Source organism: Pezoporus wallicus, unplaced genomic scaffold, assembly GCF_028554395.1.
Source record: "Pezoporus wallicus isolate ANWC-B61680 ecotype Strahan unplaced genomic scaffold, APGP_CSIRO_Pwel_v1 contig_2999, whole genome shotgun sequence".
In the NCBI taxonomy this organism is placed as follows: domain Eukaryota; kingdom Metazoa; phylum Chordata; class Aves; order Psittaciformes; family Psittacidae; genus Pezoporus; species Pezoporus wallicus.
The window spans coordinates 103913-129112 of record NW_026635201.1 but is presented as its reverse complement, the minus strand read 5'-3'; the positions used below and the strand labels follow the sequence as shown (position 1 = coordinate 129112).

Genomic DNA, 25200 nt, shown 5'->3' with positions numbered 1-25200 from the left:
CGACCTGCTTGTTCCTCCCTGCGCCCGGTGGGCAGCGACCGATTGCTGCCCTCTCAAAGGCTTTTTCAAGGCAAGCAGCAGGGGAGTGGTCACCGTCACCGTGGGAACGCCCCCCGCCACGTCAGCCTCTCTCTCGCAAGGTCTGCTGGGGCTTCGGGGATCGGGAGATGTCGGGAATCGCGATGTCTCTGCGCTATCCCCTCTGATTTTCCTAATCTCCGTTGACCCTCGCGGTCGCTGAAGCGTGCTGGCTGTGGCTCTAGCTAGGCTAGCTCCGATCAGCTGACTGAATTTTCTTTCCTTTCTCAAAAATGCTTTCCACTGTATCACCTGACATGATAATGTCATCCATGTATTTTCGGTGTTCTGGAGCTTGCCCCTGTTCCAGTGCACTCTGGATCCATCCCTGGCAGATTCCACCCCTTGTGGCAGTTGGTTCCAAGTACTGGACGCCCCTCCAAGTAAAAGCGAACTGTTGCCTGCACTCTGCTGCCAGAGGAATTGAGAAAAATGCATTGGCAGTATCAATTGTGACATCCCACTTGGCTGCCTTTGACTCCAGTTCACATTGAATTTCTGGCATGTCTTGTACTGCAGTACTCAATGGTGGTGTGACTTCATTCAGGCCATGTTAGTCTACTGTTAGTCTCCCCTCTCTGTTAGACTTTGCACTGGCCATATAGGGATATTGAAGGGTGAGTGGGTTCTGCTGTTCAGTCCTTGACTCTCCAGTCTACGGATTAGCCTGTGAATGTGAATCGGGGAGTTTCGGTTGGTGTGATATTGCCGCTGGTGCACTGTTGTGGTCGGGATTAGCACTTATTCTTTGATCTTCAGCAACCCCACAACAGAATGATCCTCTGAGAGACCAGGCAAGGTGCACAGTTGATCAATTTGCTATGTATCCAAGGCAAATGTACTGAAAGCCCATTGGTACCCTTTTGGGTACATGGTGCAGCATGTATATATAATGCTGAGCCAAGATTTTTCAGTGTAGGAACATTACACGCTGTGTGGAAAGAACATGACTGCCCTGTTCGAAGACTTTATTGCATGTTCAGGTGTTTTTCTGGAGATGGTTTTCTTACTTCTCCTTGGCTGTTTCTGTGATGCTTATTAGTGCAACATCTGAATGCATAGTAAGCATTAATTTATTCATATTGCTGTAATGTGATTAAGAGTTGTAACTTCACATGGGGATTGAGCCAAGTCTAAGGATTCATGTGTCCAGTAATGCTTATCCTACATATGTCAGCATTTTGAGGCACAATTTCCTTATGCAGGAAGGACATATCTTCCATTTTCAAAATGGAATGTTTTGTGTCTCTGTAAATTTATACTTTCTAGGTATGAAGATGGGTAACTGGAACGTGAGGGGTCTACATGGTTTGACTGAAAAGACTTAACGTTATGTATGGATTCTGTAGGAGGCTAGATTTTTAATCCAGACCTACAAAGCTGTATTCAGCTGTCTTACAGTGAATCCACTGTTACTGGATGTGTATCTCCGCTTTTCTGCAGCAAACAAGTTCCTTGCTACTTCTGTATGCTTCCCAGCCTGTCTGTTCTGTGGTGTCATGCAAGCCAGTTAGTACAGCATCTGAATGCTCAACTTTCTCTGATATGGCAGTGCTTAAAATACATGAGACACTGTCACTGGGAAGACAGTGACCCAGACAAAACCTGTAGCAGACTGCCATGGCAACTTACAAATTGGTGTGACATTACCTCTTATCAGAATGGCTTAATTATATTTGCAGTCTAGTGTGGGTGGAAAGAGACTGTGGAGATGCTTGTATAGCCTGATCTCCCAGAAAGTAAAAAGTCAGCTTTGGCAACCATGAACTTAAGGTTCAACTGTTGAACGTGATTCTGAAGTTTGGCTTTTGAGAGCCATTCTCCCCTTGAAGGATACTTGGAAGGATAAATTGCTTTCTAGGTCAGATGGCTTCATCAGTATTCCATCTGGCAAAGTGAAAATACTTGGAGTTCATTTAGAAGACACTTTTCTTGCACACTTTTTCATGCCAGTGCCACCAGATGGTAATGCTACAGGCTTGTTTTATTCAGAAAGGATTGTGCTGTTAGGGATGTAATAAGAATGGTGTCAACTTGATTGATCTTCAGAAGAAGATTCTCTGAAATACCCATGCATCTAGGGCTGCTCTTCCATCTGCTTTTTCTGATGACTTCCATACCTTTAAGAAGGAAGTATGTATGGCATAAGTTTGCAGGATTTTTGAAGTATGGTTATTTGAAGTACTTGTATGAAATCTTGTGCACATTCTTAAACACATTGCTTTTTGTGAAGGATTTCTGTCCCAAGTTGTCATGGCTTTGGGATCAACTCTCTTTGGAGCCTGACTTTTCTGGAAAGAGGCAGATGATATGAATATGAGAAGCATACCTTGCAGGATGCCATTTCTGCTTGTTTCAGGTGTGGAGTCATGTTACATTCACCTGACAGCTCAAAGCATAGCAATTCCTGTTTCTTATATTCTGGAAATGCAATTGTGGGGTACAGTGAATTCCTCTGGGTTTCAAGTTTACTTTTAGCCATGCTACTGAAACAGTCTGTGTTTTCTTAATTCTTCTACTTATCTAATTGTAGGATAAGAAAGAAAAAAAATATGCTGAAGTGTGAGCCCATTACAAAGCCTTTAGGTGCAATACAAAGGTTACAGGTCTCTTTCTTCTCCCAGAGGATGCCAGCCCCTATCAGACTGCGGGAGTTGATCCGGACCATCCGGACAGCAAGAACCCAGGCAGAAGAGCGTGAGATGATCCAGAAGGAGTGTGCTGCTATCCGGTCATCTTTCCGAGAGGAAGATAACACATACCGGTGCAGAAATGTGGCAAAGCTGCTGTATATGCACATGCTGGGATACCCTGCACATTTTGGACAGGTAGGTCAGAGTTCCGTGCTTGCTGTGCTATGTGCATATGCCAGTCTGCTTTGTGTGTTTTAGGCACATTGACTTGTTTGGAGCATTTCCAGCTACAGTTTTGCTGTCTGCTCTTTGAGATATTTTGAGATCTGTCTTCATATATATTCTGAACCTACATTGGTTAGTTTTGACTTTTAGTGAGATCTGCTGTTTGGAGACTTACATATTTTGTTATGAAACTTGGGGTTTGTCAGCTTTTGCCAAACTGACTGCTCCTCACCAGCCATGTTTCTGCAGATCAGTAGTTCCTGAACCACAGTCCAGTACATATGGATATTTTTTAGATGGGTTCAGATACCATGTGGGAACATCTTGCTCTGATGGAAAATGCCAGATGCTTCAAAGGAGGTTCTATACCCTTTTCTTTCTATAGCAATCTGTTTTAGGCAGATAAGAGCTGGTCTGTTCCCAGCAATAAGGAATTGGTGTTCCTTATCCCCATCTGTCATGGTTTAAACCCAGCCACGCAGCTCATTCACTCACTCCTCCCCTTCTTGCCCTCCCCCTGCTCCTGGAGGGATGAGAAGGAGAATTGAAAGAATGCAACTCCCAGGGGTTGAGATAAGAACAGTTTAGTAACTAAGTTATAACACAAATCACTACTGCTACCACCAATAATAATAATAATGATAAAGGAAATAACAAGGGAAGAGAATACAACCGCTCGCCACCAGCAGACTGATAACTTGCCCCACCCCACCCGACCAAGCACTGACCGATACCTCGTCCAACCCCACAGTGCCCTAGCCCTTCTGGGTAACTCTCAGTTACATCCTGGGCATGATGTGCTGTGGTATGGAATACTTCTTTGGTCAGTTTGGGTCAGGTGTCCTGTCTCTGTTTCCTCCCGGCTTCCCCTCCTCCCTGGCATTGCATGAGGCTCAGAAAGTCCTTGGCCAGACCAAACATTTGAGCAGTAACTAAAAACATTGGTGCTATCAGCACTGTTCCCAGGCTGAAAGTCAAAAACACAGCGCTGCACCAGCTACCAAGAAGGAGAAAAAATGACTGCTACTGCTGAACTCAGGGCACCATCTCAGTGAGGTAACTTGGAGAATGCTGGTATGAGTTTTCCATCTCTCTGCTTATTTTTGACATGCTATTTTCGACACAGGTAGATTGTGGAAAAGAGAGACAGGAAGATGAGAGTTCTTGATCTACAAGATGTTCTTCAGGTTGAGCTTTGCTTAGTCTTTGGGGTATAGTCTGTTTTGCTTAGAAGTCAGTTAAAGTATCCTGTTAGTAGTAATCTAATCTAGGCCTTCCATAAAGCCAAAGAAAAAAAGTCAATTAGATTGTTGTATTCCTTAAAGTAGCTTCCTGTCTTGGGAGTTTCTCCATTCAGGATTGGATTTATCAATCCTGGTGTTTTACTGAAACAGGAAACTCAATCCACTGATATCAAATTCCAAGTAGTCTTAGTGTTAGGGAATGAGTCTGGGCTGTGCTGTTGCATATGAAGTGCATCATCTTCTACATCATTGGATTGTTCTCTCAGGATAACAACTTACTGAGTAAGAGCAAGTGAATTTGTGGTTTATCCTGTTCTTAACACTTCACGTAGCCAGGCTCCCTGGTCCAAGAGAGAAACTTCCTGTCACAAGAATTAAGACTAAGTATGTTAAGAGCTTCAAGAAGAATGAACAACGTTAAATAAGTGTCATCTAGAATTTCTACATTTGACTTATGCTAGGAGCATGTTTCAATTTTATTGGGATTATTTTATCTTGTTACTTGAGTATTTAATCTCATATGAAAGGTTAGACCAGATATCTAATAATTTTTCAGTTTCTGCTTTGGTCAGTAATGGTAAATTACCTCTTTACTCTCAGTGGATGAAGTATAAATCACGTTATTTAATACTTGTTCCCAGGGTTGCTACATCTCAGAATCATAAATGCTAACTGTTTTGGGAATGGGATACTTCATTTGATGGCCTTGTTCTCATGTAGTTTATCAGCTATGCTTTCAGGAAGGTGTAGGGCCCAAGGCTGAAAGAGATTTTAACAAGTATTCTCAAAGTAAGTTGCACACCTTTGTATGTCCTCAATGCTTATAACTGGAAGAAATCTTTCAAAGTGCTAATTCGTGTAGATAGACTATAATTTGCATGAGTTGAGGACCTGTTGAAGACGCTTGTGGTTCCATCAGTGAAGTCTTGTAGATAAGTCAACATTGTAGACAGGAGGTTTCTGAGAGGGACAGGATAAATATGCAGGAAATATGTTTTGGTGAAAAAACAAAAGAGTGCCACAGGCTGTGTTAGACAGCCTCTCTTAAAGATGTAAGCAGAGCTGACTTCAGCTAAGAGTGTGGATGGTGTAGCCAGTAATAGAAGAGAATTTAGAGAAGGTGTCAGAAGTAGTGAATGGTTGATCTACTTCTTTCCATGCCAGGAACCCTCAACTTTGACCCAGGTTATGTTGTACAGAAATCTGAGCATGAGCACCATGTTTAGTCAGTGCATGCTGAGGTGCACTGGATGGCAGACTGTCTGGAGCCATTTGTACAAGCTTAGAAGTTGTCAGGCAGTCTGGGCAAATGGTGAAATAACTTTATTAGTATTGTCATTATTTCTACTTGCAGAAAGGATCCATTTGGAAGAGAACTCACCAGCCTTTCATTGAGTAAATTTCAGTAATATCTTTCAAATTCAAAAGTACTAGAAATATATCTTGCATTATCTGTTGCAGTCATTAATTTCCTTCTGCTTTTTCTTAGTCATTTGTCTTCTGCCTTTGGCTCTTGCACTGTAGCTTAGATGTCATCAGTTCTACACTGGTTTTGCAGGGGCTTGTATAAGAAAGTGTCTTGTAAATGTGGGGCAGAAAGTTGATTCAGAGGTGCGTTATTCTCTTACAGACAGCTAACTTTAAGATAATTTTCCAGATACACTAGAAAGAGAGGTCTAGTGTTCTGTACCTTATCCCTGGTTGATCTTGCCCATTGTGCAAACTCAGTTATCCTTGTGATCTTACTGTTCAGAGGTGTTTCTTTATTCTATATTTTCAGCTCCTTTAAACCTAACAAACTAAACTCTCTTTTTTTCAAGCTTTTTTTTTTTTTTATTTACCAGTTTGTCACCCTGCACTAGCTGAGTGTTCTCATATGTGAAAACTCCTTGCATAGTTGAGTTGTATGTTCTGATGCCATGTAGGTGTATTGTCAGTGGCTATACCATAGCATTACTTTCTCTGGCACTTCAGTTGGGTCAATTGCTGAGGTGAGTAGCTCGAGAGAGGACACCTTCAACACCGGAGGGGGGGGAGATCAGCGTCCAGGAGCCACAATGCAGAGCGACAAGAGCCACCGAGGGAGCCTCAAGTCCTCGACAGGACCTGCCCAGGAGCCGGCAGCTCCGCTGACCCGAGCAGCTGACTCACACGGGGCGGAGCCTGAAGCAGCGGCACCACCCCTGACTGGTTAAAAACCTGACCCAGGGAGCACAGCAAACAGAGGGTGTCGAGGCAGTTTGCACAGCAGGTCGCACGGGTAGGCGAGCAGGATGGTGAGCACTCGTCATATGATCAGGGCCCGGTCTGGGAGCTCTGCTGTGGCTGACCCGGTGGTGGCCAGCGTAGGCACCCAGACAGAGCCGATGAGAGGGGAGGCTGCAGTGCAGAGCTGTGAGTGTAGAGATTGCCTGCACTGGTCTCCTGAGGGGAGGGTGCACAATGGGCAGGGCTGCACTTGGTGCTCCCTGGTGGAGGTCCTCCTGCAGCAGGTGGCTGAGCTGCGGGATGCTGTTAATAGGCTGCAAGATGTCAGGGAAGCTGAGAGGAAGCAGGAATGCTTGCTCCCGGCCCAAACTGTGCAGGGGCCTCCAGCTTCACCTCTACCTCCTGAAGGAAAGAAGGAGGCTGTTAACCTGGGAAGCTGGGAATTAGTGACAAAAAAAACAACAAAAAAAAGAAGAAAAAGGACAACCAAAAGCAAGGGGCTTCCCCCTAAATCCCCTGTCACCCTGCAGAACCGCTTTGCTGTCCTGCAGGGGGCTAATGAGGAAGCGCACTTGAGCCAGAAACAGCCGGCTGATGCCCTGGTAAAGAAGATCTCTACTGGTGCTGCTAGGAAAAAGCGGCGGGTCATAGTAGTAGGGGACTCTACATTGAAAGGGACAGAAGCACTCGTCTGCCGGCCAGACCTTGTCTCAAGGGATGTGTGTTGCCTACCAGGGGCACGGATCAGGGATGTGGCAGAGAGGCTGCCTGCTCTAGTAAGTCCCACGGACTATTACCCACTCCTGGTGATACATGTGGGTGCTAGGGATATAGATAGTAGTAGCCTGTGGAACATAAAGAAGGACTACAGAGCGCTGGGGGAGATGGTTAAGGGCTCTGGAGTTCAGATAGTCTTTTCATCAATTCTCCAGGGTACGGGGGAGAACCTAAAAAAAGCGAGGAGGATTAGCCAGGTTAATAACTGGTTAAAAGGGTGGTGTCATATTCAGGGGTTTGGGTGTCTTGAACACGGGACTCAAGTTTGTAGGCCAGGTCTAGTGGGGGCTGGTGGAGCTGGTCTGATAAAGAAGGGAAAGAGCAGTTTTGGTAGGAGGCTTGCCAGACTGGTCAAGGAGGCTTTAAACTAGATGTGTTGGGGGAGGGGGGCATCATTCCATTCCAACACACCCAGTCAGTTGCCAGCACTTATAATAAATGCTTGGAGCAATGTAGAGATATCCCAGCCACTCCAGCCAATGAGCCGGCTTCATTTGGAGCTCGGCTCAGATGCCTCTATACAAATGCTTGTGCAAAGCGTTCGACACTGTCCCACACGACATCCTTGTCTCTAAATTGGAGGGACATCAATTTGATGGATGGACCACTCGGTGGATAAAGAACTGGCTGGATGGCCGCACGCAGAGTTGTGGTCAATGGCTCAATGTCCAGCTGGAGACCAGTAACGAGTGGTGTCCCTCAGGGATCGGTGTTGGGACCGATTTTTTTTAACATCTTCGTCGCTGACATGGACAGTGGGATTGAGTGTGCCCTCAGCAAGTTTGCTGATGACACCAAGCTGTGTGGTTCGGTTGATACGCTGGAGGGAAGGGATGCCATCCAGAGAGACCTTGGCACGCTTGTGAGGTGGGCTGATGCCAGCCTTATGAGGTTTAACCATGCCAAGTGCAAGGTCCTACACCTGGGTCGGAGCAATCCCAGGCACAGCTACAGGTTGGTCAGAGAAGAGATTTAGAGGAGCCCTGTGGAGAAGGACTTGGGGGTGTTGGTCGATGAGAAAATGAACATGAGCAGGCAGTGTGCGCTTGCAGCCCATAAAGCCAACCGTATCCTGGGCTGCATTAAAAGGAGCGTGACCAGCAGGTGGGAAGAGGTGATCCTGCCCCTCTACTCTGCTCTTGTGAGACCTCACCTGGTGTATTGTGTGCAGTTCTGGTGTCCTCAACATAAAAAGGACATGGAACTGTTGGAACAAGTCCAGAGAAGGGCCACGAGGATGATGAGGGGACTGGAGCACCTCCCATATGAGGACAGGCTGAGGAAGTTGGAGCTGTTCAGCCTGGAGAAGAGAAGGCTGCGTGGAGACCTCATAGCAACCTTCCAGTATCTGAAGGAGGCCTATAGGGATGCTGGCGAGGGACTCTTCATTAGAGACTGTAGTGACAGGACAAGGGGTAATGGGTTAAAACTTAAACAGGGGAAGTTTAGGTTGGATATAAGAAGGAAATTCTTTCCTGTTAGGGTGGTGAGGCACTGGAATGTGTTGCCCAGGGAGGTTGTGAATGCTCCATCCCAGGCAGTGTTCAAGGCCAGGTTGGACGAGGCCTTGGGTGATATGATTTAGCGTTAGGTGTCCCTGGCCATGACAGGGGGTTGGAACTAGGTGATCTTAAGGTCCTTTCCAACTGTAACGATTCTATGATTCTATGATTCTAAATGCCTGTAGCATGGGGAACAAACAAGAGGAATTAGAGATGTGTGTACGTCTACGGGGGTATGATGTAATAGGCATCGCAGAAACATGGTGGGATGGCTCCTGTGTCTGGAGTGTTGGAATGGAAGGTTACAGGCTCTTTAGAAAAGACAGGCCTGGCAGGCAGGGAGGGGGAGTTGCCCTTTATGTTAGGGATAGGCTGGAGAGTATGGAACTCTGTCTGGGGACAGGTGAGCAGTCCACAGAGAGTTTGTGGGTCAGGGTTAAAGGGAATATAGCTATGGGAGACATTACTGAGGGGATCTGTTACAGACCGCCTGATCAAGGAGAACCTGCGGATGAAGAACTCCATAGATGGATAGGAAAAGTCTCACGCTCGCAGGCCCTTGTTCTCATGGGTGACTTCAACCACCCTGACATCTGTTGGAAGGACGGTACGGCCCGACACAAGCAATCCAGGAGGTTCCTCGATTGTGTAGAAGACAACTTCCTTCTGCAAGTAATAGAGGAGCTGACAAGGAGAGGTGCCATGCTTGACCTCGTGCTCACCAACAGGGAAGGTCTCGTTGGAAATGTGACTCTCCAGGGCAGCCTTGGATGCAGCGATCATGAGATGCTCGAATTTGAGATCCTCAGGACAGTGAGAAGAGCGTGCATCAAGCTCACTGCCCTGGACTTCAAAAGAGCAGACTTTGGCCTCTTCAGGAACCTGCTTAGTAAGGTTCAATGAGATAAAGCCCTAGAGGACAGAGGGGCCCAAGACTGTTGGTTGATATTCAAGGATCACCTGCTGCAAGCTCAGGAGTGTTGCATCCCAACCAGAAGGAAGTGCAGCAGGAGGGCCAGGAGACCTCCTTGGATGGATAAGGAGCTCCTGAGGAAAATTCAAATGAAAAAAGAGGCTTATAATAAGTGGAAGCAAGGACAGGTGGCATGGGAAGAGTACAGGGATGTTGTCTGGGAAGCTAGGGACCAGGTTAGGAAAGCAAAGGCCCAGTTAGAATTAAACTTAGCTAGAGGTATTAAAGATAACAGGAAGGGATTCTACAGGTATGTAGCAAATAAAAAACAGACTAGGGAGAATGTAGGCCCCCTCAGGAAGCTCTCAGGAGAACTGGCTACACAGGATTTGGAGAAGGCTGAGGTTCTGAATGACTTCTTTGCCTTGATCTTCACTGCCAAAGGCTCTGACAGAACCACCCAAGTCTTGGAAGGCAAATGCAGGGACTGTGAGAATGAAGACCTTGCACCCACTGTAGGAGAGGAACTGGTTCGAGACCATCTTAAAAATCTGAATGTGCACAAGTCCATGGGTCCTGGTGAGATCCATCCGCGGGTCCTGAAGGAGCTGGTGAATGAAGTTGGGAAGCCGCTGGCCATCATATTTGAGAAATCATGGCAGTCAGGTGAAGTTCCTGATGACTGGAAAAAGGGTAATATAACCCCCATTTTCAAGAAGGGGAAAATGGATGACCCAGGGAATTACAGACCAACAAAGTGCTTGGTGACAGCCAGCATGGCTTCACTAAGGGGAAATACTGCCTGACCAATTTGGTGGCCTTCTATGATGGGACTACAGAACTGATGGACAGGGGTAGAGCAGTTGATGTTATCTACCTGGACTTTTGTAAAGGATTTGACACTGTCCCACACAACATCTTTGTCTCTAAATTGGAGCGACATGAATTTGATGGATGGGCCACTCAGTGGATAAAGAACTGGCTAGATGGCCGCATGCAAAGAGTTGTGGTCAGTGGCTCAATGTCCAGCTGGAGACCAGTAACGAGTGGTGTCCCTCAGGGATGGGTGTTGCGACCGGTCTTGTTTAACATCTTCGTCGCTGACATGGACAGTGGGATTGAGTGCGCCCTCAGCAAGTTTGCCGATGACACCAAGATGTGTGGTTCAGTTGATACCCTGGAGGGTAGGAATGCCATCCAGAGGGACCTTGACACGCTTGTGAGGTGGGCTGATGCCAACTCATGAGGTTTAACCATGCCAAGTGCAAGGTCCTACACCTGGGTCGGAGCATTCCCAGGCACAGCTACAGGTTGGTCAGAGAAGAAATTCAGAGCAGCCCTGTGGAGAAGGACTTTGGGGTGTTGGTTGATGAGAAAATGAACATGAGCCGGCAGTGTGCACTTGCAGCCCAGAAAGCCAACCTTATCCTGGGCTGCATCAAGAGGGGCATGACCAGCAGGTTGAAGGAGGTGATCCTGCCCCTCTACTCTGCTCTTGTGAGACCTCCCCTGGAGTATTGTGTGCAGTTCTGGTGTCCTCAACATAAAAAGGACATGGAACTGTTGGAACAAGTCCAGAGAAGGGCCACGAGGATGATCAGGATGATTTCCCGCCTGGAAAGTAGATATTGATTATACTCTGTTATCTGTTAGAGAAAAATATTTGAGTGTGTAGTACTGTGGTTGATGTCTTTTTGCAGGTAGAAAGTGTTAAGTTTAAAAATGGGTTACCAATTAAGACACATAGTTACCACTTGCACTCAGCTGATTAATTTATCTTGGGGATCTCCTTCATGCTATTAAACACAGTTGATGTTTCTACATTGTTAAAGGGAAGCTTTTAGTGGCTACAGTGCATATGGTTTTAGTCAGACTTTAGGGGCTCAGCTAGACATTACAGGGCAACACAAAAACTTAGCTATCTCTGTATCCTGTTTTGCCTAGCTAGCAAGTTAGTTACAGATCCTAGCAAACAAAAACTAGTTTTAGAATCATAGAATCACAGAATGGTTTGGGTTGGAAGGGACCTTAAAGCTCATCCAGTTCCAACCCCCTGCTATGGGCAAGGACATCTTCCACTAGACCAGGTTGCTCCAAATTCCATCTGGCCTGGCCTTGAACACTGCCAGGGATGGGGCAGCCACAGCTGCTCTGGGCAGCCCATGCTAGGGCCTCATCACCCTCACAGGGAACAACTTCCTAAGATCTCATCTAAATCTACCCTCTTTCTACCCCTTAAAGCTGTTATCCCTTGTCCTATCACTACATGCCCTTGTTAGGACAACTTAGCATGATCCTCTCTCTGGTAGGTATATACCATTTAAGCCTGGTTCAGAAGTTTCCAGTGCATATCAAATATGACATATAATCTAGATTTTCAGATCTTTACTATTTTGTTTTTAATGATGGATCTCTTGTTTTATATCAAAGTTATCTTTTACTTTTCTGATTTGTTGTGGTTTAAGCTCAGGTGTAAATCAGCCACGAAGTCTTCGCTCACTCCCCCCCTTTTCCTCCCTCCACTCCCAGAGGGATGGGGAGGAGAATCGAAAGACTGTAACTCCTACAGGTTGAGATAAGAGCAGTCCAGTAACTAAGGTATAACACAAACCACTACTGCTACCAATAATAATAATAATGATAAGGGAAATAACAAGGCAGAGAATACAATACCACCTGCCGACTGATACCCGGCCCAACCAAGCAGTGATCTAGCCCTTCTGGGTATGTCTCAGTTTACATCCTGGGCATGATGTGCTGTGGTATGGAATACCTCTTTGGCTAGTTTGGGTCAGGTGTCCTGTCTTTGCTTCCTCCTGGCTTCCTCTACTCCCTGGCAGAGCATGAGGCTCAGAAAGTCCTTGGTCACACTAAACATTTCAGCAGTAACTAAAGCCATCGGTGTTATCAGTGCTGTTCCCAGGCTGAAAGTCAAAAACATAGTGCTGCACCAGCTACTAAGAAGGAGAAAAAATGACTGCTACTGCTGAACCGGGGACATGATTGGACATAAACCCACATATCTGGTATATCTGAGGTCAATCATGGAAGACCAACAGTGTCTGGCTACTTCAGGATGGAGGAGCTGTTAATGACTTTCCTGATGGCTTGCTGAGAGCTTTGGGCAGGTTGTTTAACCTTTCTTTGCTTTCCATGTCACCAAAATGGGAATAAAATATACTTTAAAAAATGCATTGAGTCCTAAATGAATACACATGAAAATTCAAACTGTTTCTCCTCTAGCTAAGAAGTAGTTTAAGCTAATTCTGTCTTTCTGGTAGTTTTTGTGTGTGTGTTTTGGGCCTTTTTTTGTTGTTTTGTTTTGGGTTTTTTTTGTGGTTTTGTTTTTTTTTTTCTTTTTGTTTGTGTGTGTGGGTTTTTGTTTGCTTTTTTTTGATTGGTTGTGATTTGGAGAAATATCCAGGAACTTGCCAACAAACTTTAAGTTGACAAGCAGGTATTCTTTAATGCAGTGCCAGGAGACACAGGAGATAGGTCCTCCTAGTGTGTCTCTCCGAATTGCTAAACAAACCATCCTTATATAGTCACTAAGCATGCATATTCGTTAGGTACATACATGCATATTCATGAGGCCACTTATGTATTACATCATTCTTCTAGAAAGTTTCCCCTCATGCATACAAAAATGTGGTGGTGGTCTTTGGGGGTTGTTTACTTCTTCCAACAGTCTTCATCACTTCTGGCAGTCTTTGAAGAATGTGCTGTAGATAATGCTTACACCAGCTTAATTGGTTTGGTAACACTGCAGACATAATTATCTTGTCCTTCTACTTATCAGTTAGTTTAGCTGCAGCCCATCCTGGACACCTGTTAATTTCAGCTACTCTTTATCTACACATCCTGTTTTTCTATCCTGTTTTTCTTACGCTTGTTTTTGTACTTAGGTCTTAAGGACCTAAAACTATGCCATCTACAATGGTTTATCTTATACAAGGATTCTCATTATGTTCTCTAGCTGCACTCTATTTTTTTTTCTGTGAAACATGTACCTCAGTTATTTTCCATTGCTACTGTTACAAAGCCATCAAACTTAACGTTAGGTAGAACTGATTATGCTTATTTACTAAGGTTTATATTTCATTTTATGCCTCCTTGTCTCACTTGTTTTTTTGTTTGTTTGTTTTCCAGTTGGAGTGCCTCAAGCTCATTGCCTCTCAGAAATTCACAGACAAGCGCATTGGGTATTTAGGTGCCATGTTGCTGCTGGATGAGAGACAGGATGTCCATCTTCTTATGACCAATTGCATCAAGAAGTAAGGGTGCTAGCTGTCCATCAGCACATGCTTTGAGGTTTCAGGATTTGAAATGATATTTTGACTGCTTTGTTTTTGGGTTTGGTGGTTTGTTTTTTTGTTTTTGTTTCTTTTTTTTCCCCTCTTCTGTTTTAGAAAACTGGTATCTTTGTTTTGTTGCATGCTGTTGACCATACAAGACCATTCTAGTATTGTACTGTATTGGATGATAGGATGTTTAGCTTCCTTTGAGGGAAGAGAGTATAGAATTGCATTGGTCCTGAAGAGGTGTATGTGGCAAACAACACTTCATGGAACTACTGTTGCAGCATGGTAGTGCGTGTTTCTGGAGGTCATGTTAAGATAAAGAAAATTAGGAAAATGAAATGACCCCAGTAAGCTGCTGTGCCAGTGCAGAAGACCTCTAATTGTCGCAAAGAACTCTTTTCTGTTTCTGTAAATTAGTTCTCTCCCGCTTTGCAGTGAGAGAGAACCATGTGAGCAGTAATGCAGTAAAGTATCAATAAAGGTCCATGCACCTTCTAAATATGATTGAATCAGGTTGTTCTTATAACTTAAAACTTTGTGGGCTGGACTGGCCATTGTATGTCATAGTCGCATATATTGCTGCAGCCATGTTGGCCTGGGTTTGTTTACTTGGCTTCTGATGATGAGCTCTGAAGAGTTGTCTGACTTTCGGGATCAAGGCAATTTATCCTGCTTTCTTTTTAAGGTTGGCCTAATGGTCTTGATGAATAGTTTTCTTTGGAAGCAAGGTGGCAACTTGGGATTTGCCATCTGCTTGGCATCGTGCTAAAATCAGATGAGAGGATGCTACATAACTAACTTTTTTTTTTCTTTCTCTCGGCAGAATGCTGTTTAACTGGGACTGTTTTACGTTATAGTTTAGTAGCTGATTAGTGCATTTCCAATAACATTCCTTTTCAAGATGGATGGAAGTAAGAGTGGAATAAGTGGATTCTAGTTGATTTAACTGGAGGCTTGATTGGTTGGGTGTGGTGTGTCTGTTTTTATTATTTACTTTTAAAGCATAAGCCTTACAGGTATTAGCAAGTGAAGTTTTGATCTTCAGTTGGACTGTGGCCTCAAAGTGCTTGTAAAAAAAAACTTGAGAAAACTGCAGGCCCGAGGATCTGCTAACTTTGCACCTAGTGTCCAGGAGAGAAGACTCATTTGGCTAAAGATTTTTCATTGAAGTGTCCTACCCGTGAGGTTCTTCTATTAGAAGCAGGCTGCTAGGTTAACACTTCTTTTGATTATTTTTGTGAAAATGAATTTGTGTGGTAAGGATGTAGAGAGTTCGAACTGGAAATGGGTCAGACTGAAGCTGAGCAAAATGGGTGGACAGCTTCCCACCACCTCAGTGGATTGTTTATTGCTTTCTCCTTTGGCTTCTGTACCTACTCCTTTCTCTTACTTTTATCTAGACATTAAGTTATTTGATTTATGGCATTTTCTTTCGTTATTTAGATCGCAACCTAGATTTTTGGTAGAAAAAAGCAAACACCCTTGTGAAGCACATACTTGCTATATACACAGTTTTATATAGCTGCCAAAAATCTATTAAAGGAAGGAAACAAAACCCCCATTTAGTGGCTTGTGCTACCTGTTCTTTTGTCTGCATGTTGTCATAACTGCTTGGTGTTACAACCAGAATACTGTCTGGCTTTTCTGCATGCTGTGAGCATTTGGTTGCATAGCACTCATTTCCCCAGCTTCTTCCAAACCAGGAACCATACTTCTTACTTTCTTCAGCACTGATCCTGGATACTGTGGCAACACAAATACCGAATAGTCAGATGGAAATGTAGTGTAGAAATTGGTTTTAAAGGCTGTTGGGATTGCCATGTGGAAGCTGTATTGTCTGGCACTTAGTGTGACATTGGTAGCTGGCCTCATGAATAGCATCTACTGTTAGGTGGTTTAACTTCTCATTGACTACTTTTTGCAGCTTCCTTAAGCATAGGAATGGTTAGGATTGCTAAGAAAGGTTCCTGCATGGATTATTTTCAAGGTGTGTGAGTGGTGGATTTTGTTTCTTTACTCATGACAGGATATTTTTACATAGATTTTGTACACTGTTAGGTTTGTAAATGCAGAAGGTAAAGTCTGTCCTAGAACATGTTTAAACTGGGACAACCTGCAGGGTCACTGCAGGACTGTACTTCATGGTAGGTTCCTTTTTGCATGCAAGTTCCAAAATACAGCATTTTGTCTTTAGAAGTTTTAATAGAATTGTGTGGTCTTTCTTCTTCTCAGCTCAGTCCCTAGATACCCGCCTGATGGTTTTAACCAAGTGTCTTTATAACTGGGGTTTCCAAGTAGAAGTGGTAGCAAACCCTGTGATACATGCACTCAAAGTCGCTATTACTCCTAAGTCATGCTCCAACATAACTGAGAATCTGGAGAGTTCTAGGCAAGGTGTGCAGCCAGTTAGATGACTGCAGATACAGATGCCTTTTCCTGTGTGTTCAGGTTCTCTGTGCATGCTCATTGGCTTTTTTTTATTTCTTTTTCCTTTTACAGTGACCTTAATCACAGCACGCAGTATGTACAGGGGCTGGCACTCTGCACTCTTGGCTGCATGGGCTCCTCAGAAATGTGCAGAGACCTTGCAGGAGAGGTGGAAAAGCTCCTCAAAACGTCCAACTCCTATCTTAGGAAGAAGGTACATCAGGGAACTTTTAAATACTTTGTTATGGGTTAAACTCAAGGTTGATTGGATGCCTTGTGAATATCTGGAATACTAGATGGCTTTGATCACACTGACTATTTTCCCAGTGTGCAAGACAGAGGTCAAAGCTCCTTGTCTATATATAGCAGGAACATGCGTAAGTCTCTAAAAGACAAGCCTCCAACAGGAGAGGCAGTTGTTTCTGTTTGGATAGTCTCTACCAGTAGTATGTGAGAGAGAAAGGTTAAGGGCTTGAAACAGGCAAATGATTGCAAGTTGTCTTGTTTCCATAGCAAGTGTGCCATAGCATCTGCAAAGCATAATCACCCTTGTTCTTTTAAATTTAATTGTTCAGTTTTGGGGAGGGTGAGGATCAGTACAATTTAAGAAAAGCTGCATGCATGTTACTTCTTTGTCTACTGCTGCTGCTGCTAGAGGATGTAGGAAGGCAGCTAGGATGACTAAGGCATCCTTAGAATTAAATCTGGCAAGAGGGGTCAAGGACAGAAGAAAGAGCTTTTTCAAATACATGGCAGACAAAACTAACACCAGAGGCAATGTAGGCCCACTGATGAATGGGATGGGTGCCCTGGTGACAGAAGATACAGAGATGGCAGAGTTACTGAATGCCTTGTCTCTGTCTACTCTGCTGCAGGCAGTCCTGAAGAGTCCTTTACCCCTGAGACCTCAGATGAAGTCAGGTCAACGGAGCGGTTTGCTTTAGTCGATGAGGAATGGGTTAGAGACCAGTTGAGCAATCTGGACATCCATAAATCCATGGGTCCAGATGGGATGCACCCGCGGGTGCTGAGGGAACTGGCGGAAGTCATTGCTAGACCACTCTCCATCATCTTTACCAAGTCTTGGGAAACGGGAGAGGTGCCTGAGGACTGGAGGAAAGCAAATGTCACTCCAGTCTTCAAAAAGGGCAAGAAGGAGGACCCGGGTAACTATAGACTGGTCAGCCTCACCTCCATCCCTGGGAAAGTGATGGAACACCTTATCCTTGGTGCCATCTTAAGGCATATCAAGGATAAGAGGGTTATGAGGGGCAGTCAACATGGCTTCACCAAGGGGAAATCATGCTTGACCAATCTCTTAGCCTTTTATGAGGAAATAACATGGTGGATGGATGATGGCAGAGCGGTGGATGTGGTCTACCTTGACTTCAGCAAAGCATTTGACAGTCTCCCACAGCATCCTCACAACTAAATTGAGGAAGTGTGGTCTGGATGATCAGGTAGTGAGGTGGACTGTGAACTGGCTGAAGGAGAGAAGCCAGAGTTGTAGTCTATGGGGCGGAGTCTAGTTGGAGGCCTGTATCTAGTGGAGTGCTTCAAGGGTCAGTACTGGGACCAGTATTATTTAATATATTCATCAACGATTTAGATGAGGGAATTGTGTGTACTGTCAGCAAGTTTGCTGATGACACTAAGCTGGGAGGAGTAGCTGACATGCCAGAAGGCTGTGCTGCCATCCAGCGAGACCTGGACAGGCTGGAGAGTTGGGCAGGGAATAACTTGATGAAATATAACAAGGGAAAGTGTAGAGTCCTGCATCTGGGCAGGAACAACCCCAGGTTCCAGTATAGGTTGGGGAACGACCTGTTAGAGAGCAGTGTAGGGGAGAGGGACCTGGGGGTCCTAGTGGACGACAGGATGACCATGAGCCAACACTGTGCCCTTGTGGCCAAGAAGGCCAATGGCATCCTGGGGTGTATTAGAAGGGGGTGGTTAGTAGGTCGAGAGAGGTCCTCCTTCCCCTCTACTCTGCCCTGGTGAGACCACATCTGGAATATTGTGTCCAGTTCTGGGCCCCTCAGTTCAAGAAGGACAGGGAGCTGCTGGAGAGAGTCCAGCGCAGGGCAACGAAGATGATTAAGGGAGTGGAGCATCTCCCTTATGAGGAAAGACTGAGGGAGCTGGGTCTCTATAGTTTGGAGAAGAGGAGACTGAGGGGTGACCTTATAAGTGTCTATAAATATATAAAGGGGGAGTGTCACGAGGATGAAGCCAGGCTCTACTCAGTGGCAAACAATGATAGGACAAGGGGTAATGGGTACAAACTGGAACACAAGAGGTTCCACTTAAACTTGAGAAGAAACTTCTTCTCAGTGCGGGTGACAGAACACTGGAACAGGCTGCCCAGGGAGGTTGTGGAGTCTCCTTCCCTGGAGACATTCAAAACCCGCCTGGACACATTCCTGTGTAACCTTATCTAGGTGTTCCTGCTCCGGCAGGGGGATTGGACTAGATGATCTTTTGAGGTCCCTTCCAATCTCTAGCATACTGTGATACTGCTGGATCTAGAGAGAGATTGGAGGGAAAGCAGTGCTAGGACCTCAGTGCACTTGACCCTCAAGCAGCAGCAAAGCACAATGACTCCTGTTGTTTCTGTACCCTAGAAGAAGTAGGCACATTTTTTTGCAGCATACTTTGTTTTTCACATGTCACATCACTTGCAGGAGGAAGTTGTAGTTATTTTGTGGGGAAGGAGATGATATTCAAGGGAAAGAAAATGAGCTATAATTTGATATAAATTTAATTGGTTGCTTCCAATGCATTACAGGAAGAGAGACTGAAGTAACCTTAAAAGGCAGAGCTGCTTTGCAGTTGATATCACTTCTGAAGTGAATAATATAAAAATGAGACATTGCTAGTGAGAGTATTGCTTTGTAGCTCCGTGCCTTCCCTCCCTCACTCATGGCAGTTTTACTGAACTCTGTGATGCTCTTTAGTATCTCTTGTGGTAGAGAGATGGGAAAATGTACCATAAACTTTCCAGGACTTTGTGTATCATGAAATTTGTGATAGATCCCACTGTGCTAGATGTTCTCAAAGCATGTATCATTGTCATTACAGTATGTACTAATAGAGCTATTTTTCCTATACAGGCAGCATTGTGTGCTGTTCATGTTATTAGAAAGGTTCCTGAACTCATGGAGATGTTCCTGCCAGCCACCAAAAACTTGCTGAATGAGAAGAACCATGGTAATACCTGAGCTTATATATACCTGGCTAATACATTAGCCAGGCTATGCCATTCTTTATGGAATGGCGCGCTTGCTACCTAAGTCTTTGGAAGGAACTTTTGAGGTGTATTTGTATGATTTGTTTCTTCCCATTTCTGTGCAGTGAAAGCAAATATCATTCAGAAGGAAAGGATGTGTATGACTACTAGTCAGCAGGACTCTTACGTGGCATAAGTGACAAAAGGAACTTTTTCACTCAAATATTTTTTGATAAACTTCAGAGTAGGTGGAATGGGAAAGTTTGTGATTTTTATTTGTTTTTATTTATTTATTTATTTTCTTTTAAATCAAATTCTCTCCCTAAAGTGACTTTAAAGTGCACTTTTTAGGATTGGGGTGTTTTTATCTATGTTCTGTTAGCATAGGACAGTTGGATTCTTTGACATCATTTTAGCAGGCATTCCCAGGACTGAGATACCTTTGTCACTGTCAAGAAAGAGTCTTTCTTTGATGCTGTTTTCCATCAGAACTACATCAGAAAATAGATTCTCACTTCAGTGTTCCTTTGTGAGTTTATTCTGTTTTAATGCATTTTCTTGTATAAGTGTTTCTAGAAGATTATTTAAAGATAAATTCTAATATTAAAGAGAAATTCTAATATTAACACCTTGACTAATTTGTATCAAGCCTAATGCTCACTTCCCAAAGTCCCAAAGTCTTACTCCTGTGGCACATATGCAATGAGCATGTGCCTTAAAAAAAGTAGTTGGGTGTACAGTAGATGTTTGCAGTGCTGAAAACCCACTACAGGGAGAAGTTCTGTCTCAAGACAGGGTAGTTGTAAATGCCAACAGTGCTAATGTGCCACAGTAGCTTTCTGAGAAGCTATTGTTTTTTGGTTTTTTTTCTCTCTTCTCTCCCCCCCCCCCCCCCCCCCAATGTCTTCTAAACCTTTGAGGTACAGGATAGTTTGCATGTGGAATGTGACTTGTGTGGTGCAGGTAGTTTACCTTGGTTTAAAACATGATGATCAGAACATTTAGACCAGGCACTACTTCAAATAGGCAGTGTCTGTAAGACTCTTTGTCAGTAAGTGATGCCTACGTGATTCATCTTGTGGTAGCATGAGGTCCTCTGTCTTATGCAACTCTGAAAAGCTTAAAGCTGTTCTGTTCCTTCTGTTCCCCCTTTAAAGATGGGAATGCTCTTCTTCAAGCCTTGGGCAAGCAGAGAATTGAGTCTAGGTTCACCTGCATTCAAGACCTGGATCATCCTTTCTGCTTTCCTCATCCTTAAAAATCAGCATCTCCTTTCCAGTGGTTTTAGCCATGGGCTTTGTGTTGAGCTTTCTCCGAAACATAATATATGTGAAACCCTTTCAGCAGACTTTTGGGAGGTCTTTGTGATAAGTAAACAGTGTCAGTGTGAAGAAAGCTGTGACATAAGCTTTATAGGTAGATACTTATGTACTTCAAAACGGATTTTTTAATAGGACCTGTAATAGGTTGGAAAGCTGCATAACTTGTGGAATATAAATGTTGTTATCTCTGTAGAAAATGTTGCTTACTAAGCAAGCTTCTGGTATCTTTCTGAGTCAGAAGCTCAACACATACAACACAATTGTATGCTGGCAAATGAAGTTGCTAAGCCACTGTCCATCATATTTGAAAAATCATGGCAGTCAGGTGAAGTTCCCAATGACTGGAAAAAGAGAAATATAAAACTTATTTTCAAAAAGGGGAAAATGGAAGACTTGGGAAACTACAGACCAGTCAGTCTCACCTCTGTGCCTGGCAGGATCATGGAGCAGATTCTCCTGGAAGGCATGCTAAGGCACATGAAAAACAATGAGGTGCTTGGTGACAGCCAGCATGGCTTCACTAAGGGGAAATCCTGCCACACCAGTTTGGTGGCCTTCTATGATGGGGCTATGGAACTGATGGACAGTAGCAAAGCAGTTGACATCATCTGTCAGGATTTGTGCAAAGCGTTCAACACTGTCCTGCATGACATCCGTGTCTCTAAACTGGAAAGACATAAACTTGATGGATGGACCACTCAGTGGATAAAAAATTGGCTGGATGGCTGCACACAGAGAGGTCAATGGCTCAGTGTCCAGCTGGAGACCAGTAACGCATGGTGTCCCTCAGGGATCAGTGTTGGGACCGGTCTTGTTCAACATCGGTGTTGGTCACATGGACAGTGGGATTGAGCGTGCCCTCAGCAAGTTTGCCGATGACATCAAGCTGTGTGGTTCAATTGATATGCTGGAGGGAAGGGATGCCGTTCAGAGGGACCTTGACATGCTTGAGAGGTGGCCAATGCCAACCTCATGAAGTTCAACAATACAAAGTGCAAGGTCCTACACCTGGATTGGAGCAATCCCAGGAACAGGTACAGGTTGGTCAGAGAAGAGATTCAGAGCAGCCCTGTGGAGAAGGACTTGGGGGTGTTGGTTGATGAGAAAATGAACATAAGCCAGCTTCAGTGTGTGCTCTCAGCCCAGAAAGCCAACCGTATCCTGGGCAGCATCAAAAGGAACATGACAAGCAGGTCAAAGGAGGTGATCCTGCCCCTCTGCTCTCATGAGACCTCACTCGGAGTACTGTGTCCAGTTCTGGTGTCCTCAACAGAAGAAGGACATGGAACTGTTGGAACAAGTCCAGAGAAGGGCCACAAGGATGATCAGGGCGCTGGAGCACCTCCCTTATGAAGACAGGCTGAGAAAGTTGGAGCTGTTCAGCCTGGAGAAGAGAAGGCTGCATAGACCTCCTAGCAGCCTTCCAGTATCTGAAGGGGGCCTACAAGGATGCTGGGGAGGGACTCTTCATCGGGGGCTGTGCTGATATGACAAGGGGTTATGGGTTCAAACTTAAACAGGGGAAGTTCAGGTTAGATATAAGGACGAAGTTCTTTACTATAAAGGTGGTGGGCATTGGAACAGGTTGCCCGAAGATGTGGTAAATGCTCCATCCCAGGCAGTGTTCAAGGCCGGGTTGTACAGAGCCTTGGGTGACATGGCTTAGTGTGAGGAATCCTCTAATGTGAGGCAGGGGGTTTGGAACTAGATGATCTTAAGGTCCTTTCCAATCCTAACCATTTTATGTTTCTAATTAACATGTCCTTGTAGTCTTCTGTGTTTATATAGAATCATAGAAGGGTTAGGGTTGGAAGGGACCTTAAAGATCATCTAGTCAAACTATGTCTGACCATATGACTGTATATTTAGCATTCAGGTTTCTGCAGACAAAGTTCCACTCCTCTTTTCATTTGGCTTTTACCTGCAGCTTTAAGACACTGGCATGTTGGTATCTGCTTTCCATTTGGCACAGTGGCAAGCCCAAATATGGATACATTGGATTCAAGAATTTTTTTTTTTTTTTGTGATTTCCTGTTGTTTCCTTATGATCTTTGAAATATATCTGGAGCCAATGAAATTATCTTAAATGGAGATACTTTTTTCTTTTTTCCCCCCCCTTCACCTTTAGGTGTTCTTCACACATCAGTTGTCCTCCTCACAGAGATGTGTGAGAGAAGCCCAGACATGCTTGCACACTTTAGAAAGGTAATTGTGAACTGATAATACTGTAAAGTCAATATTTATGGATTTGTTTGTGGTGTGTTGAGGATTTTTTTTTTGGGGGTGGGGGTGTTTGTTTTGTTTCATTTTTGCCAATGTGTTCTCTTAGTCTCCCTAGTGTGCATGTCTTTTAATGAAATTCTTGCAACTCTTTGGGTTGAAGAAGTCTGCTTGTTATCAGAATTAAAAAAAAAATAAAAATAATTAAATTTAGCTATTTTGTGTGTATCTAGTCCTAATCCCCTTCAGTAAGTTGGGTAAGTTACAAAACATCAGTCTTAAGACTATGCAGTATGATGCTCATCCTAAAGTTAGATTTAAAATGTCCTCTATGTTCCCTTAGGTTTTTTTCCACTCTTTGTAGCTAATTGCATAGTGACATTGGCATCACACATGTATTAAACATAAAGAGGCAAAGATAAAAAACTGAGGCTTGTGCTGACACCTGAATACCTTAACCACAGGCATGCAATTTTATAAACTCAGGTCAAAAATACTACTGAAAGTTCTAGTTGTGTAGGTAACTCACCTGTGGTGCATGCTATATTGCATCATTTATCAATCTAACGTAAGGGTTTTGATAATCAGTGTCACTCTTCCTCCTTTGGTTAGGAGTGTTTGCTTCTCCTCCCCACCCCTGAGCTTCCTTGTGTTGTTTGCTGTAGTTTGCTGTGCAGTATTATTGCTGTATCAAAATTTCTGAAAATTGCATTGTCATTCTGACTTCTTGATCAAAGAAGGAGAAATTTAACAAAGCTGGTACAACAGAACTGGCTGTTTGCTCCTCTGAAAAGTCTTAAAGGTGCTTATTTATTTGCATGCCCAGTTTATTCTTCTTCCTTGGCTTGTCTGTATCGTTAGGGATCTCAAACAGTACATATTGATGCATCTTAGCGTTTTGGCATGCATCTTCCCTTGCCCTGATTGCATATGTCAAAGCAGGACTGGAGGTGGGACTAGGGTCATCTTGAAGGTAGCTTCTAACTGCCTTCTAATTGCTCAGTTATGATAGTGATGGGAAAAGAGAGAAGAGCTGGGTCCACAAAATTTAGGTACTAGGTACATTCTTTTCTAGTTCTCCCTTCTAGTTGTTTATGCTGTGAATGGTATTACATGGATCTCTCCCTAATGCCTGCTTCATCTGTTTTGTCTCTTGTCTGTTTGGAATCCTGCTGTGTGTAGAATGAAAAGGTAAGAATTAATTCTTCTAGATGATGCATGCTTGCATTGAATCTGTAGATGCTTGTCACTTGAGGCAATGCCTCTTAGTGCCACATTTGTGATTGACTGCCATATGCTCAGGTTGACTCTATTTGTGTAATGCTTTTTTTGTACTGGTCTTGTCACTAAACTTCTATGCCCATGGCAGATATGATTCGCAGTTGTGGCCTTTTCCAAACATGACTTTGTTTTCCTCAAGCTCACTGTCATTTGAGAACTTCTTTAGGAATTTTTTTTTGTGCCTAAGCCAACTGGAGCCCTGGGCTTTTTTCTTATCAAAACCTGAGCTTTGTGTTTTGCCTGAATCATGGGGAAACTTTGTGTGATTCCCAAAAGGGAGCAGGAGAGACTTGGCCACCTGTAAGTGGGCTTACTGTGTTGCAAAGAGCTACCAAGTACAGCTGCACTGTTGGTATTTTTCATGGGTGGAATTTGACAGCAGAAGATGGGGAGGAGTGGCCCTCAACCTGTCTCCATGGCTGTAATGTTTCTCTTTGTTCTGTCCTCAGTCCTGGTAACTCTTGCATGTTAGAAGGCAAAAAAAAAAAAAAAAAGTTAATCAGGGTTCCAGGAATGTTTACCATGTCACTCCATTTGTCTTTTTCTTGAGGAAAGATGTTGCATCACCCTTTGGTTTCCTCTTTAAGGCAGATAATAAGAAATGTATGGTTCCTTTCTGTTTGTGTATTTTATGAAATGCTTGTTTATAGAGGGGTATGTAATTCCTGAACAGTGAAGGTAGGAATAAAAAGAGATGATGGGGGAATTCTGCTGGTTTTCTTCTTGCACTGTACCTCAAACATACAGGAATTCAGCCCAGAAAACATTGCCTATTTAGTATTTCCACATGCAGCTGTTGTGCTCTTTAAGTCACATTGTGCTTTTGGCACCTTCTGCTAC

At 44.0% G+C, this 25200-nt stretch overlaps 1 protein-coding gene across 4 annotated transcripts in view; it reads left to right on the top strand.

Moving 5' to 3' along the window:
- LOC130600586 (AP-1 complex subunit gamma-1-like) overlaps positions 1 to 25200 on the top strand; it is a 100918-nt gene that overhangs the window by 24113 nt on the left and 51605 nt on the right. For all 4 annotated transcript variants that reach the window (XM_057412058.1, XM_057412049.1, XM_057412039.1 and 1 more), the window contains exons 2-6: positions 2703 to 2906; positions 13730 to 13854; positions 16381 to 16522; positions 19422 to 19518; positions 22988 to 23064. In XM_057412058.1, coding sequence (XP_057268041.1) covers positions 2706 to 2906; positions 13730 to 13854; positions 16381 to 16522; positions 19422 to 19518; positions 22988 to 23064 — 642 coding nt within the window. In that variant the 5' untranslated portion in view covers positions 2703 to 2705. The remainder of the gene's footprint in view (positions 1 to 2702; positions 2907 to 13729; positions 13855 to 16380; positions 16523 to 19421; positions 19519 to 22987; positions 23065 to 25200) is intronic.